This window comes from Rhineura floridana, chromosome 2 (genome assembly GCF_030035675.1).
Source record: "Rhineura floridana isolate rRhiFlo1 chromosome 2, rRhiFlo1.hap2, whole genome shotgun sequence".
Lineage (NCBI taxonomy): Eukaryota > Metazoa > Chordata > Lepidosauria > Squamata > Rhineuridae > Rhineura > Rhineura floridana.
Genome location: NC_084481.1, coordinates 208,320,316 through 208,335,595, shown reverse-complemented (window position 1 = coordinate 208,335,595; position 15,280 = coordinate 208,320,316). Strand labels below are relative to the sequence as shown.

The window sequence follows — 15,280 nt, the reverse complement described above, 5'->3', positions numbered from 1 at the left end:
TTGGACATTTTCTCATATTTTTCATTGTTTGCATTTCTCTTCCTATGTACAGTCTCTAAAGTGCTACTTGACTTATTGTTTCATTTCTGCTGCAAGCCATGGCTAGTTGGCTACCCCTTTGGTTGAAAGAATAACAGAGTAATGTACGCAGCAGCACCACACAATGAGCCAGTGACAGACAGGAGGATTTTAAAGTTAAGTCTCCAGATCCTCTGGTGTGCTTGTTTTTTAAAGGTATAAACGGGGTTCTTGCCAATTGGCTTACTGAGAAGGAAATTGTGCAGGCAATATTCTACCAAAATGTGATGCAGCCTAAGCACCACCAACTCCTCCTCACAAACTACAGCCATCTCCCAGAGACGAACAGAGGAGACATGATGATGATGATGATGATTAATATTTAACTGCCCACCCTTCATCAATAGGTCCCAGGGTGGATTACAAAATCTAAAATACAGTATTAAAAAGAATTAAAACACATTTCAGTCACAAGAATCACAAGAATAGTGTGGGTTCTGAAAACATACATCTTAGGAGCTGCAGGCCAGAGTAATGTGTCTTAAGCATTCACCAAAAAATGTATAGCGAAGATACTAGATGCACCTCTGTAGGGAAGGAATTCCACAACTTAGGAACTATAAGCCTCAAAAATAAATGGCATGAGCATGCACAGGGTGCACCTGCCTCATCAATGCGGAACCTGTTTGTATTTAATAAGGTGATTCCACAACAGGTATCCTTTGTATAAACAGTACATCATATAATCATCACAGGAAAAGCCTGTTGGATCAGGCCAAAGACCCATCTAGTCCAGCAACCTGTTCTCAGAGTAGCCAACCAAACACACACACACACAGAGCACTTTTTAAACTAAAAAAAAAAAAACCAAGAATGCAAAACCTCCATACTTCTTTCAAATCTAAAACACACACACACATTTTTATATCTGCAGTTCCAAACTTAAAAAACACATACCAACAATTGCTAGTACATTTAAATTCTATTACCCACCTTGCTAAGCAATTCCTCAAAACAGCGTTTCCCAATAACGTAAACAATGTTATCAAATGCAGTGTGTAATGGATTAAGGTAAGATTTTGGTGGTTTGGAGTTTGGGTCTGGTGGGGAAAAAAATCTTGTTGACAACACTGCTCTGCTGTAATCACAGAATCATCATAGAATAGTAGAGTTGGAAGGGGCCTACAAGGCCATTGAGTCCAACCCCCTGCTCAATGCAGGAATCCAATGCTCAGCCAGCCTCTCTAGGGGGGTGCATCTGGTGGGTGTGCCTACGCTTTTGAGCCTAGACTATGCAGCAGCTTAGCCTAGTCCAGGGCAGGACCTGAGAAGAAGCAGAGAAGTGAGTGAACTGGCTCTCCAAGGCCCAGGAAGCCTAATGAGACTATACTAACTTAGCCAGGCAATGGGGAGCTGGAATATTGTGTGAGCATTCGGGGGGGGGGCATTTCTTCTCTAGTTTGTTTTTAAAAAATCAAAAAATATATCTTTTCAATCTTCTTCCATTTCAAAATGGTTTTGAGGAGTGTAAGCTAGAGCCTTAGCTGCAACAGTTTTAGACCTTCACCCAACTGTGTAAATGATTGTTATAAATAGTTCACCTTATTTAACTTTTCTCATGCAAACTTACATCCTACCAAAATAGGGCCATCGGAAGCCTTTTTAGCTAGCTGACCCAGGGCCTTTCTGAAGAGCAGAGATCGTGTGCTTGTACAGTTAATTCTAGCACCTGTAGTTCGGAGAGATGTATAGTTCCTCTGTGACATGCTGTCAAGCATTTTCTTATGAAAAGTGATGTTTATAGGTATTAATTTAATTTTTTAAAGTGAAACTTTTCTCAATGGCTTTCTTGGCATGGCAAAAGAGACCAGGTAGTTAGTTCTGGGAAGCAGCTGTCTCAGGAGAACTGAACTCACACCAGCCTAGTTTGAATTATACTCTTGACCAGGTCCAGTGGTTACCAGCTACCACTGGGTCAAATCCCTGCATCAAGCATCATATCCTTGATCCGGAGCAGAGACCCACTTGACTTCTTCTTCTTCTTCTTTTTTGAGGGGATGAGGAAAGCATCCATTGTTAAACACACATTGAAAAATATGGTCTTAATGTAACATGCAGTTTGACCTGAACTATTTACTGAAGTAAGAAAGTAGGGAATCAAAAGACATACCTGTTCCGGAGCAAAAGAAAGGGTAGGGGCTCTGCAAAGAGATTGTGAGAACAAAGAATTCAACTAATTAGGCCTCGCATCGGTCCAGTTTGGCTTTCGAGGTTGTTTTCCCCAAATTGTGTCTACCAGCTTCATGTGATGTCATGAGGGGTTCCTGACTGTGCATGGGCAAGGGTGGCTTGCTGTCACCAATCAGCTGAGTAGCAGTGAGAAAACATCAGCTGGACCCATGGAGAAAGTGGAGCTTGAAGTACCTATCAGCTGATAGGCATTCACTTCAAACTCCCTGGGATCAGTTGCACTACTGAGTTCCTCATGGGCAACTCTGTAGGCAGCCAATTCCTGAAAGGGATCTTTTATCCTTGCAAAGAGTCTTGCTCAGCACTTTGAAGAGTTGCCAATCAGGTGATTGATGGCACTTCAAAGCACTGCACAGGGTTCTTTGCAAGTGCTGAGTGATTGTTTGAAGTCCTGACAATCATCAGGACTTCAAAGTGTCCATCATTGTGATGTCAGGTGATTGACAGGTGGGCAGCCCTACTCACCTGTCAAATTTAGTTCACAAGTGGTAGGGGAGATAAGATCCAGTCCCCTACCCTGTTAGTAAATTTTCTGACAACCAGACAATCCTCGTAGCCTTCAAAAGGAAGCCCTTTGTGCAGCACACTACACTAGTGAGAGCAAATGAATATGAAGTTTAACACTTGCTTACTAGTCAAGATGATGGAAAGCATCATCTACACAACTTGGAACTGATGTATCTAAAGGACCAACTGTTGATGCATGCAGTCATCCACTCTTCATGATCTGCATCAGAGACTGACCCCAGAGGGTGAGGCAAGTGGCAACTGAAATAGGGTCCTCTACAGTGGTGGCACCCAGTTATGGAATACTGTCCCAAGAGACATTCAACCAGTGCCTGCTAATTAGCTTTCTGGTGCCAGATAAAGACAATTGTATTCTTGCCAGCTTTTAATAGATAATCGACTTTGCCCTTACAGTTGTTTTTCAAAATTGTCATTTTGTGATTCTTTTTGACGTGAATGTTTTAATTTCATGTTAATTGTTGAATTTTACATTTTTAAAAAATGTTTGCTTCCTTGGAAGCTCTTGCTAAAAGGGAAGATAGAAATCTTTTACACAAACAAAACAGTGAAAGCACCAGAGCAACTTAATGGCCCTAGCTATATCACAGCGGCCAGCAGAACTGCTCAACCCTATCAATGAAAGGCATTCCCTCCTTCACCTTGCCTGGACTCAGCTTCAATAAGTTCACTCTCATCCAGTCCAGAAGCTTAACATCCTTCTGATCCCTCATTTCTGCTAGTGTAATAATGAACCAAGCAGCCTGAGTGCCAGAGTGGAAGGCAGTGATGGAGGAGAAATTCAGTTCAGTTCACATTTAAAGGTAAGCTTATCTAATTTGTGCTTTCCACAACAATATGAGAACCAAAACACACCCACCCTTTGAAATTCACTTTCTGACTTTTACAGTGCAGTTCTTCAGCCAAGTAGAAAGATGCATATACTAGGGTATAATATTCGTGAAAATTAGTATTAAAATGCATCATATTAGAGGACAGTGCTTTGCAAAAATGTGTATATTAGGCAAAATTGCATGGGAAAATGTATTTTAGTAGAAATTTGCACTAACTGCTGGTGAATTTGCATGAAGACTTCTTTTAATATAAAAAAATCACAAACTGACAAGGAAATGTGGAAAACTGAGCTTAAGGTTGGAAAAATGAGGAACTAAGAGAAACCAAATGGACAAATTCACCCATCCTTAGTGGAGTGGGGAAGGGAAGGAAAGAGGAAGGGATTGCAAAGTGCGCTGAGAATATAAATAGAAGGCAGGGGCAATCATCCTAAAAACCAGGAGGGAGACACTGTGGAATGGTAGAAAGAAGGTGCAGAAAAGGTAAGGCATCCTGGGGATGAATTGGCCAGTTCTCTGACTGAGGCTGTTATTGATCCAGATGCTTAGTCACCCTGGTTAGCTATCACAAAACACTCACAGGTAAGTATATTTGTCATAGAACCATAGTAGAGTTGGAAGGGGCCTATAAGGCCATAAAGTCCAACCCCCTGCTCAGTACAGGAATCCAAATTAAAGTATACCTAACAGGTGACTGTCCAGCTGCCTCTTGAATGCCTCCAGTGTTGGAGAGCCCATCACCTCCCCAGGGAATTGGTTCTATTGCCATACTGCTCTAATAGGATATTTTTCCTGATGTACAGCTGAAATCTGCTTCCTGTAACTTGAACCCATTATTCCATATCCAGCACTCTGGGATGATAGAGAGTGTGGCAACCTTTCAAGTACTTGAAGAGTGCTATCATATCTCCTCTTCTCAAGGCTAAACACTCCCAGGTCCTTCAGTCTGCCCTCATAGGGCGCTGTGCATGCCCCTTTAACTTGGGAGGCTGTAGGTAGAGACCTGCCACCTGCTAATTCTGTGCTTCTCCACTCACCTACACCACCAAAGAAGACCCTTTCAGTACAAGACTATATTCGTGCTGCACCAATTTTTCACAAGGTTTTTGCAGTAGAAGTTCTGTTTTGTTGGTGTGAAGATTTTCATGCAAGCTCCCTTCTCTCCTTGTTTCATGCTGGTTTGTAGTCATTATTTCTACTCTATCCATGCACAGGAAGAGTACAAAAGCCCCCCTCTTCGGCATGCTCAGGGTGCTGCTCTACACAGCGGGAGGCCTTAAATCTCTATAAACTTCCCTTTTCCCATCTAAAATTATTGTTGCATCTGACCCACCAAGCCCCCGAGCTGTGTTTTTGCTCTCCAGCAGCCAAAGTTGCAACTCCCTTGGTTGAATCTTGAACCCACACCTCTGCTTTCCCATTACATTGCCCTTTGCCCCTGAATTGTTTGACATTTCATGGGGTTGCCTTCTGTGAGCCTGCTGGGGCAGCATCTTCGTCCTTATTCATGTGGCTCTTTTCTATATTCCTTGCAAAAAGCTTTCCTCACATAGATACCAGTATGTTGTGGACAAGGTTACAAACACTGTGTATGGAGGCATTAGTCACATAGCAGGACTCAAACCTTTCTCATAGGGGGATTTCCATGTTTGCTTGTAAAGTTTTTGCTGGCAAAAAAGGTGGTTGATTGCAGATTGCTGCTTGGGTTTCCATGAGATTACAATTTGCTGGGAACCCTAGAGTTTAGGACTTATCCACCAAGTTATGTGACCATAAGGGGAGAGAACTTACTCTGGGCTTTCACTGTGTGTGCTTGTGGGATGTGGATGGGGAGGTGCAGATAGCGGGGTGACATCACAATGGATTTCTGGCTGTTGCTACATTTTGATTGGTTCCTTCTCAGCATACGAGACGTCATTGGCGTGCAATATCATGATAGGTGGGTTGTGGCAGAGTTTCACAGGGATGTAGGAACCTGCCTTACACCAAGGGAGACTACTGGTTCAACTAGCACCACATTGTCTACAATGACTGGCAGTGGCTCTCCAGGATTTCAGACCAGGGTCTTTGGAGATGTCAAAATTGAACCCACAACCTTCTGGGAGCAAAGCATGTGCTCTATCACTGAAGTACAACCCCTCCTCTCCAGGGACTTGTTGGAGAAGTTCTGTTGGTGTTGCTACTAGGAATGGGGGAGAAATTTGATTCAGTTTGCATTAAAGGCAAACCTACTTAATTAGCACTTTCCAAAACAATACAAGTACCAAAACACAGAAATTCATATTTCTCCAAATTTTGCAATGCAGTTCTCCACCTAGGTAATGTGTACAGTGGATACATATGCTAAGGTAAAGTGTGCATAAAATGCATATATTAGTGAAAATCATATATAAGTGCATTATAGTAGGAAAAAGATCCTCCATGGCGCAGAGCGGTAAGTGGCGGTAATGCAGCCGAAGCTCTCCTCATGGCCAGAGTTGGATTCCAACGAAAGGAGGAAGTCGAATCTCCGGTAAAAAGGGGTCAAGGTCCACTCAGCCTTCCATCCATCCGTGGTCGGTAAAATAAGTACCCGGCATATGCTGGGGGGTAAAGAAAGGCCAGGGACGGAACTGGCAATCCCACCCCATATATATGGTCTGCCTAGTAAACGTCGCAAGATGTCACCCTGAGTCGGAAACGACTCGCACTACAAGTGCGGGGACACCTTTACCTTTTTTATAGTAGGAAAGTCAAATTGTTTATTGCAAAGTCTACAGACCATCGCAAACAGACAAAATACAACTATAAACACATCAGAAAAGGAACAGTTAACAGTAAATGAATTACTTTGGACTCAACCGTTCCGATAAAATCAAGGCCTCGAGCTAGTCATGGTCTTTCTAATCATCATGGCCTGGTTTAAAAATTTGGCCACTGATATGGTAGTTTCTTCGTCGGAGCCCTGAAGAAGAATTGTTAAAAGTACGCTGAGATACGACCCTGTGTATTTAAAAGGATAGGGGTTAAGAGGTCGTTTCTGGCTTCCTCATAAAATTTACATTTAAAAAGGACGTGCAAGACCGTCTCCACCTCATGTGTTTCGCAGGGGCAGTACCTAAGAATTCTCGGGGTCTTATCATACCTGCCCTCCAATAATTTTGAGGGTAGAGCTTCAAAGCAGGCCAGTGAGTAGGCCCGCCTGTATTTAGGGACAGATAGCCAATATAAGTAACGCATCCCGTCTTTACTGGGAGGTACATCCAAGCCTAAGGCCCGAGGGGAACATGGGCCAGAAGCAGCTATAGAAAGCTCTTGATTATCTATATCCATTAGGCGACGTTTTTGCCTTGGCTACACTAAGCTCCATGCTCAGCAGTTCTACTGGAGAAAGACCTACCAAGACTATTTTCTCTGAAACCACTTTCGGCCAGGATACATTTGAAGGGTCTTTTAGGATCTGTTGCACATAGGACTCTTGTGTAAACTTAGAATAGCACCGTAGCCAGTAATAAATGGTATAGAGCCAAGCTAGACAATTTAGGGAGTTTAAACCAACTTCCAGCATAAGAGTAGCCCCAGACACACATCTAGGGACACCGAGGATAGATCTCAAAAAGGCATGAAGAGGACCCTCTAAGTTCCCCTTAAAATATGGAATCCATATAGGGGCCCCATACATCAACATTGGAATAATTTTAACTCTAAAGATGTGTATTGCAGCCGGGACAAATTTCCCTCCTTTAACAAAATAGAACCAGGTCCTTTTTTATAGTAGGAAAACTGTACATTAGACAAAAACTGCACACAAAAACGTATATATTAGGAGAAATTTGCAATAAAATGCTGATGAATTTCATGAGGACTGTTTAAAAAATCCTCAAACTGATGTGGAAATGTGGGGAACTTAACTTAAGGGGGGGAATGAGAAACCAAAATTGACAGATTTGTCTATCACTAGTTGCTACATTAGCTTTTGATTATAGAGTTGTTGCTCTACTGTTGAACCTGTTGGTAATTGGGCATAGAAATATAATTATATTTCACTGGCGTTAGGCCTAGCGCAGCAGTAGCTGCTGGTGTAGTGAATATACGATAGGGCTGCCCATTTCTTTATTTCCCAACTGAAACTAACTGGATAAATTAGATCTCTCCCACCCAAGACATGCAAGTACTTTAATATCCTACGTTTTATTGTGCGCAAAGCATTCATAATTCCACATTGTAAAAAGTAACCACACACATATTCATTCACAAATTAATTATCTTTATCATACACCAATATATTTTAAAAAACAGATTTCTGATATCAATATAGTTTTGCTGATTGCATTTCTGAAATAGAGAAGCTGACAATAGCTTCATACAGTCTCTCTCAAGTATTGGCATAAATAGAACTTTTTAAATAGAACTGCATGTTGCAGGCAAATTTTGATAGAAATGTTAGCATGAATACAAACAAAATGCAGTTGACGCAGCTAAAAGCATGATAACTTGAAATAACAACTAATTAAAAACTAGATTCATTATTTCTAAAGTGTTGGATAAAGAGAAACTACAACCTGAAATACTAGAAGTTAAAACAATGTATTTATACAACAAAATTGAGATATGAAACTAATTAATAATCATTTGTATGCTCTTTTGGAGGTATTTGTTCTTATTAAAAGGTGAAAGGAAACCCTCTTGAGAATTTTTATACACCAGGTAAGCAATCTTACTTAAAATTATAGCACAACTGTATTGTAATGACTACTCAACATTTCTTTGTCCGTGCTTCCAAGTTCCACCCTAACATGTCTTTGAGAGATAAAATGTTACTTGTTTGGTTAATGTTATATGCAGAGCAATTGCACCTATATGGTCCTATTTCCATAGCAAAGGTATAGTAGGAGCCCTACACTCATAAATAGGTGTATTTTAAAGTAGAGGGCACTTGTATTCCAATTTGAAAAACCTGAACTATTAAAAGGCATAATTGAGAGGGGGAAAGTGGGGGTAAAACCCTGTCTCTTTAGCTACAGCAGTTTTTAAGCACATTGCTAAAGTAACATTGAATTAAACACTTCACTTACAACATTGGAGTTCTGCACATATTACATTATTTCTATGAAGATATTTTACAACATAGGAATTTATTTAAGTGACAGAAGATGTTTAACATTGTGAGATGCAGTCAGTCTCTCTGGTCCTTGCGTTCAAGGTTGTACTCCAGCTTTTGCCAATCCTTCATCCACATTGCCTCCAGTGGTCTTTGGTGTTCATCCTTTGTTTCAGCAGCTCTAGGAGTTTGACTTCCTGTTTTTCCTTCAGAGAAACAAAAATACTCTAATCACATAGTCTGATTGGAATGGCATTAAACAGAACTGCTTTTTAATGTATGGATGATAAAAATTATTGACATAGTCCAGTCACAATCTGTATTTGTTTCCCAATATGGTCTTTGCAATCCTAAATAGGTTGTTTTAAAATTGTTTTAACATTCTTGTAACCCGCCGTGGGACTTTTGGGTGAAGGGTGGGTAAATGATAACAATAACAATAATAAATACATTGCTTGCAAGTAAAAACTCCAGAGCGTTTCTCCTCTCTTGATCAGAACAAGATATGAATATCCTTGACTCAAAACTGGTGCCACCTGATTCCCATCCTTGCAGCCCAACTTCATCTTGGTCTTTGGTGTACAGAAATCTTTTGTTTGGCTCCCCAAAGCATATGTGGGATTCTCCCTCATGTAGAAGAACTTGCCCATCCATTTCTATGCAGAGAATCAATCACTGAATACATTCCTTTGTACACATGCAACTACCCCATCCCTTGAAATGAATGTGGAAACCCAGATACGTGGGAACTCTGCAATGGTGCACGTTAGGGCTCTGAAATGAAGCAACAATCTAGAATGGGCTGAATCTGTTAACATGGAGTATTCTATAATAAATGTGTATTACAATATTAGTCTTCAGTTTTAAAAATTGACCAACAATGGAAAGTAGGCAGGGTGCAATCTGTTTTGAAATTTCACTCAGTGGCATGAGGAGTTCTCAGTCAAACTGCTTTGGCAACACACCTCCCCCTGGTTCAAAAGAGTTATGGGCACCAGTGGTGTAAAATCCATCCTCAATATGACTGAACACAACATACTGTCTACTGTGGGAACTACAGCATGACAGAGATGGAGACTAAGAGCTATTTACCTCCCTTGCATTTGCTCAGTGTCATCTGGAAGGGCCATTTTGAGTGATTAATGGACTATATTGCATCTTCGTTTCTCCCACCTAGAGGCTGATGCTTCGGCAGCCCACTAGGACTGAAGTTTCTAAACTCTTTGGCTGAGATCCAAAGAACTGCATGTGCAGTACTTGGTGTTTCTTGAACATTAGCCCTTCATACCATGTGTCAAACTGTTTTTGAAGCTGAGGCGGCTTTTAGAAACACACTTTGTGACATGGCATGGGTGTATGTGTCTTTTCTTCCAAGAGAGGTAAAGCCAACAACTCCACTGGGCAACCCGAACCTAACCATGAGCTCAATGGATCCTAGCGTTTGTGTATAAAATGTATGTATTTATTTGCATTCATTTTTTATATTTCTCCCCCCCCCTGCCCCCCCAAAAACTCCCATTCCTCACCCAATAGGCCTTCTGTATTGTATGCATACAGTCTGATCTTGCACACTGAAAACAGTCTTGGCAGTCTTGAAATGTAGAATGAGTACATTGAGAGGGGTGTTAACCTTTAGGGGTCCAAGGGCTGCATTCACACTTGGCCAGTCCTCTGGGGGATGCATGCCACACTCCTCTCACACACTCTTGCATACACGCACACCACACACATGCATACAGAAGAACCACACACAGAGACCACATATTACAGGTGTGCATACAAACACATAGTCCCTCTTTCTTTGCTGATCTGTTCAGTGGAGGAGGAGGCTTATTGGCCCTCCCTGCTCTTGAGACGATTAATCTGATGGGAGAAGGTGATTTGTATGCCCAATGCGTCACTGGGCACAGCAGAGATGTTTAAACCTCTCCACCTATGCCTCTGCCGTCAGAGGGATGGAAATCACCCCCCTTCTTAATTGATCTGATGAGTGGGGAGGGTGATTTGCACAAACCACACCTTCCTGTCCAGCCCTCCAGCTCTCATGGAATACCTTTCTCAAGCACACACTTGGGTCCTGTGCTCAGCCGTTGCTATGAGGACCACCCCTTTCTCCTGCTCTCACTGTCTGGCACATCTCTGAGAAAAAAACAACTCCTTCCTTCCCTTTCTCCTTGAAGTTCTCCCCATGATGAGTGCAGATCAGAAATAGGAAGGAGCACTCTGACCCGCACCAGTCTTTCCCAAGTGCTGAGGACTCTGGAAATATGGATTTTTTTCTTACTGTGCATTTCTAGTTGTAGATAGGGCTGGAGGACATTCCTGATTAGGGATTACTCCTCCTACTGGTCATGACAGGCAGGGTCTTCAACTCCTTTTGTCTCCTCTCAGGGGGAGGAGTTGTCCCACCCTCCAGACCGAGCTGACAGAGCAAAAACAACTCCTCAACCCCCCTACACATGCCCTGTATAAGGCAGTAACTGGGAAGAAAGAAAAACCGAGAGAGAACACACCAGGTAAAAAAACACCACATGGTAAAGAATACATACAAAACTAAACATTGTGTGAGAACGTAAGACACTGGGAGAAACCCTAACCCCTTCTCCAGAAGGCCGTAGCAGAGGAAGGAGGGGTGGGTGGAATGTCCTCCAGCCCTACCTACAAATAGAAATTCACGATAAGGAAAATTTCTATTTTTGCTAGATAGAACTGGAGGGCATTTCTGATTAGGGATATAACAGAGCAGTATACACATCCACAGGGTGGGCTTCCTCCGTCCCATTCTAATGATGCAACACCTTCTGGAGCACCTTCCTACCAAACGCAGCATCAGCTGAGGAAAATGAATCTATCTTATAGTGTCTGATGAAGGTGTGTGGAGAAGTCCAAGCAGCCACCCTACAGAGGTCCACGACTGGGAAACTGCCCCTACACGCTGCAGAAGCAGCTGCCCCTCTCACAGAATGCGCTGTAATACCTGATGGAGGATCCTTACCCAACGCTTCATAAGCCTGAGCTATAGTCGCCCTTAACCAACAAGAAATGGATGAAGTGGACACCTTTTCCCCCTTTGTTGTTGTTGTTATGTACCTTCAAGTCGATTATGACTTACGGCGACCCTATGAATCAGTGAACTCCAATAGAATCTGTCATGAACCATCCTGTTCAGATCTTGTAAGTTCAGGTCTGTGGCTTCCTTTATGGAATCAATCCATCTTTTGTTTGGCCTTGCTCTTTTTCTACTCCCTGCTGTTTTCCCAGCATTATTGTCTTTTCTAGTGAATCATGTCTTCTCGTGATGTGTGCAAAGTATGATAACCTCCGTTTCATCATTTTAGCTTCTAGTGACGGTTCTAGTTTAATTTGTTCTGACACTCAATTATTTGTCTTTTTTGCGGTCCATGGTATGCACAAAGCTCTCCTCCAGCACCACATTTCAAATGAGTTGATTTTTCTCTTACCCGCTTTTTTCACTGTCCAACTTTCACATCCATACATAGAGATTGGAAATACCATGGTCTGAATGATCCTGACTTTAGTGTTCAGTGATACATCTTTGCATTTGAGGACCTTTTCTAGTTCTCTCATAGCTGCCCTCCCCAGTCCTAGCCTTCTTCTGATTTCTTGACTATTGTCTCCATTTTGGTTAATGACTGTGCTGACGTGATAATATTTGACAAGTTTGATGTCCTCATTGTCAACTTTAAAGTTATATAAATCTTCTGTTGTCATTACTTCAGTCTTCTTGACGTTCAGCTGTAGTCCTGCTTTTGTGCTTTCCTCTTTAACTTTCATCAGCATTCGTTTCAAATCATTACTGGTTTCTGCTAGTAGTATGGTATCATCTGCATATCTTAAATTATTGATATTGCTCCCTCCAATTTTCACACCTCCTTCATCTTGGTCCAATCCCGCTTTCCGTATGATATGTTCTGCATATATATTAAATAAATAGGGTGATAAAACACACCCCTGTCTCACACCCTTTCCGATGGGGAACCAATCAGTTTCTCCATATTCTGTCCTTACAGTAGCCTCTTGTCCACAGTATAGGTTGCACATCAGGACAATCAGATGCTGTGGCACCCCCATTTCTTTTAAAGCATTCCATAGTTTTTCATGATCTACATGGTCAAAGGCTTTGCTGTAATCTATAAAGCACAGGGTGATTTTCTTCTGAAATTCCTTGCTCCGTTCCATTAACCAACCTATGTTTGCGATATGATCTCTGGTGCCTCTTCCCTTTCTAAATCCAGCTTGGACGTCTGGCATTTCTCGCTCCATATATGGTAAGAGGCTTTGTTGTAGAATCTTGACCATTACTTTACTTGCATGGGATATTAAGGCAATAGTTTCCCCTTTGAGTTACCAGAAAAAGACACAAATAAGGCTTCAGACTGTCTAAATTCTAATGTATGGTTCAAATAAAAATGAAGTGCCCTCGTAATGTCCAAGGACTGCCACCTACACTCCTGAGCACAGGACGGGTTGGGACAGAAAGATGGCTAGACCACCCCCTGGGAGCTATGAAAAACTGAATTAACCTTTGGCAGAAAAGCCAGATCTGGTCGCAGGACCACCTTGTCTTGATAGAACACACACAGTTGAGGGTCTGAAGAAAGCGCCCCAAACTGAGAAACCCTATGTGCTGATCTAATGGATACCAAGACTGTCTGAAAGGTCAGAATGTTCAGAGGCCATAGGTTCAAAGGTCGGACCTGTTAGCGCTGACAAGACCCAGTTCAGGTTCCAGGTTGGGAACCTATGACTCATCTGTAGAGATACAAGGACAACCGCCTTGAGGAACCACTTGAACAAAGGATTGGATTATTGTGAAGGAATCCCCAAACTGGAAAATATGCTACTGAGAGCAGCTGCTTGACACCTGAGGGTAGCTGCACTTAAACTCTTGTCCAGTCCTGACTGAAGAAAACCCAGGAGAACTTGAATGTTCCTTGCCAATGAGTCAATGGAATTTTGGGAGGACTATGACAAAAAGACCTGCCATTTGGATGACTAGACCCTATTCGTGGATTGCTTGCAGGAAACCTACAAGGTGTCTTGCACCTTCCCTGTAAATCCCATGTCCCTCAACCAGAGCAGCTCAGCCTCTAGGCCAGCCTTTCTCAACCTTTGGGTCCCCAGATGTTTCTGGACTACAATTCCTATCATTCCTGACCATTGGCTACTCTGGCTGGGGTGATGGAAGTTGTAGTCCAACAACATCTGGGGAAACAAAGGTTGGGAAAGGCTGCTCTAGGCTGTCAAGTGCAAGAGCTCTGGTCGGGGTTGGCGAAGCAGGCCCTGGATCAGAAGGTCCACTTGAATTGGCAACTTCCATGGTTCCCTGACTGACAGGTTCAACAGGTTCAGGAACCAAGGCTATCTTGACCAAGACGAGGCCACAAGAATTAGTTTCGCTCTCAAAATCCGGACTTGCTGAATTATGCGCTGGTGTGGTGTTGGAGGAGAGCTTTGCGGATACCAAGTTTGACTGAGTGATTTGACCGAGTAGATCCAGGGTGTGGTCAACGCATCATTGTGGGAGGGAGTGGTTCCAGCTGCCTTGAAAGAGGCAGTAATCTGACCGCTCCTGAAAAAGCCCACCCTGGACCCATTGGTTTGTGATAACTACTGACCAGTCACAGATACCCCCCTTCTTAGGGAAGATTATTGAGAGGGTTGTGGCACAGCAATTGCAAGTACTCTTGGATGAAACAGATTATCTTGACCCGTTCCAGTCTGGGTTATGGGACTGAATCAGCCTTGGTTGCCCTGATGGATGACTTTCATTGGGAGGAGGCCAGGGAGAGTGTGACCCTGTTATTCTTACTTGATCTCTCAACGGCTTTTGATGCCATTGACCATGGTATCCTTCTGGGCTGACTTGGTGAGATGGGTATTGGAGGCACTGTTTTACAGTGGTTCCGATCCTATCTCCAAGGTCGTTCTCAGAGAATAGCACTGGGTGACTGTCTTTCGGACTCCTGGTAGTTGTGCTGTGGGGTGCTGCAGGGTACCATCTTGTCCCCCATGCTGTTTAGCATCTATGTGAAGCCCTTGGGAGTGGTCATCAGGAGATTTGGGGTGAGATGTCAGCAGTATGCTGATGATACCCAGCTCTATTTCTCCATGACATCTGAATCGGGAGAGGCCGTGCAAGCCCTGGACTCAGTGGTGGGCTGGATGAGGGCCAATAAATTGAGTCTGAATCAGGTTGGTGGTTCCCAAGTTTGGATATTTGGTCAGTTGCCTGCTTTGGATGGGGTCATACTCCCTCTGAAAGAGCAGGTCCATAGTCTGGGGATGCTCCTGGATCCATCTTTGTTACTAGAGGCCCAGGTGACCTCAGTGGCTAGAAGTGCCTTTTACCAGCTTTGGCTGGTAAGACAGCTGCGGCCATTTCTGTACCAGGATAGCCTGACTACTGTTGTCCAGGCACTTGTAACCTCCAGGCTGGATTACTGTAGTACACTCTATGTGGGGCTGCCCTTGAGGTTGGTTTGGAAGTTGCAGCTGGTGCAAAATGAGGCAGCGAGATTGCTCACTAGGCTGGCTGCCCATTAGCTACTGG

General features: G+C 43.0%; 1 protein-coding gene across 4 annotated transcripts in view; it reads right to left on the bottom strand.

Moving 5' to 3' along the window:
• Positions 1–7,887: 7,887 nt before the first annotated feature.
• Positions 7,888–15,280, bottom strand: part of PPP4R4 (protein phosphatase 4 regulatory subunit 4) — a 160,417-nt gene continuing 153,024 nt past the window's right edge. For all 4 annotated transcript variants that reach the window (XM_061613257.1, XM_061613253.1, XM_061613254.1 and 1 more), the window contains one exon: positions 7,888–8,912. In XM_061613257.1, the coding sequence (XP_061469241.1) occupies positions 8,888–8,912 (25 nt within the window). In that variant the 3' untranslated portion in view covers positions 7,888–8,887. The remainder of the gene's footprint in view (positions 8,913–15,280) is intronic.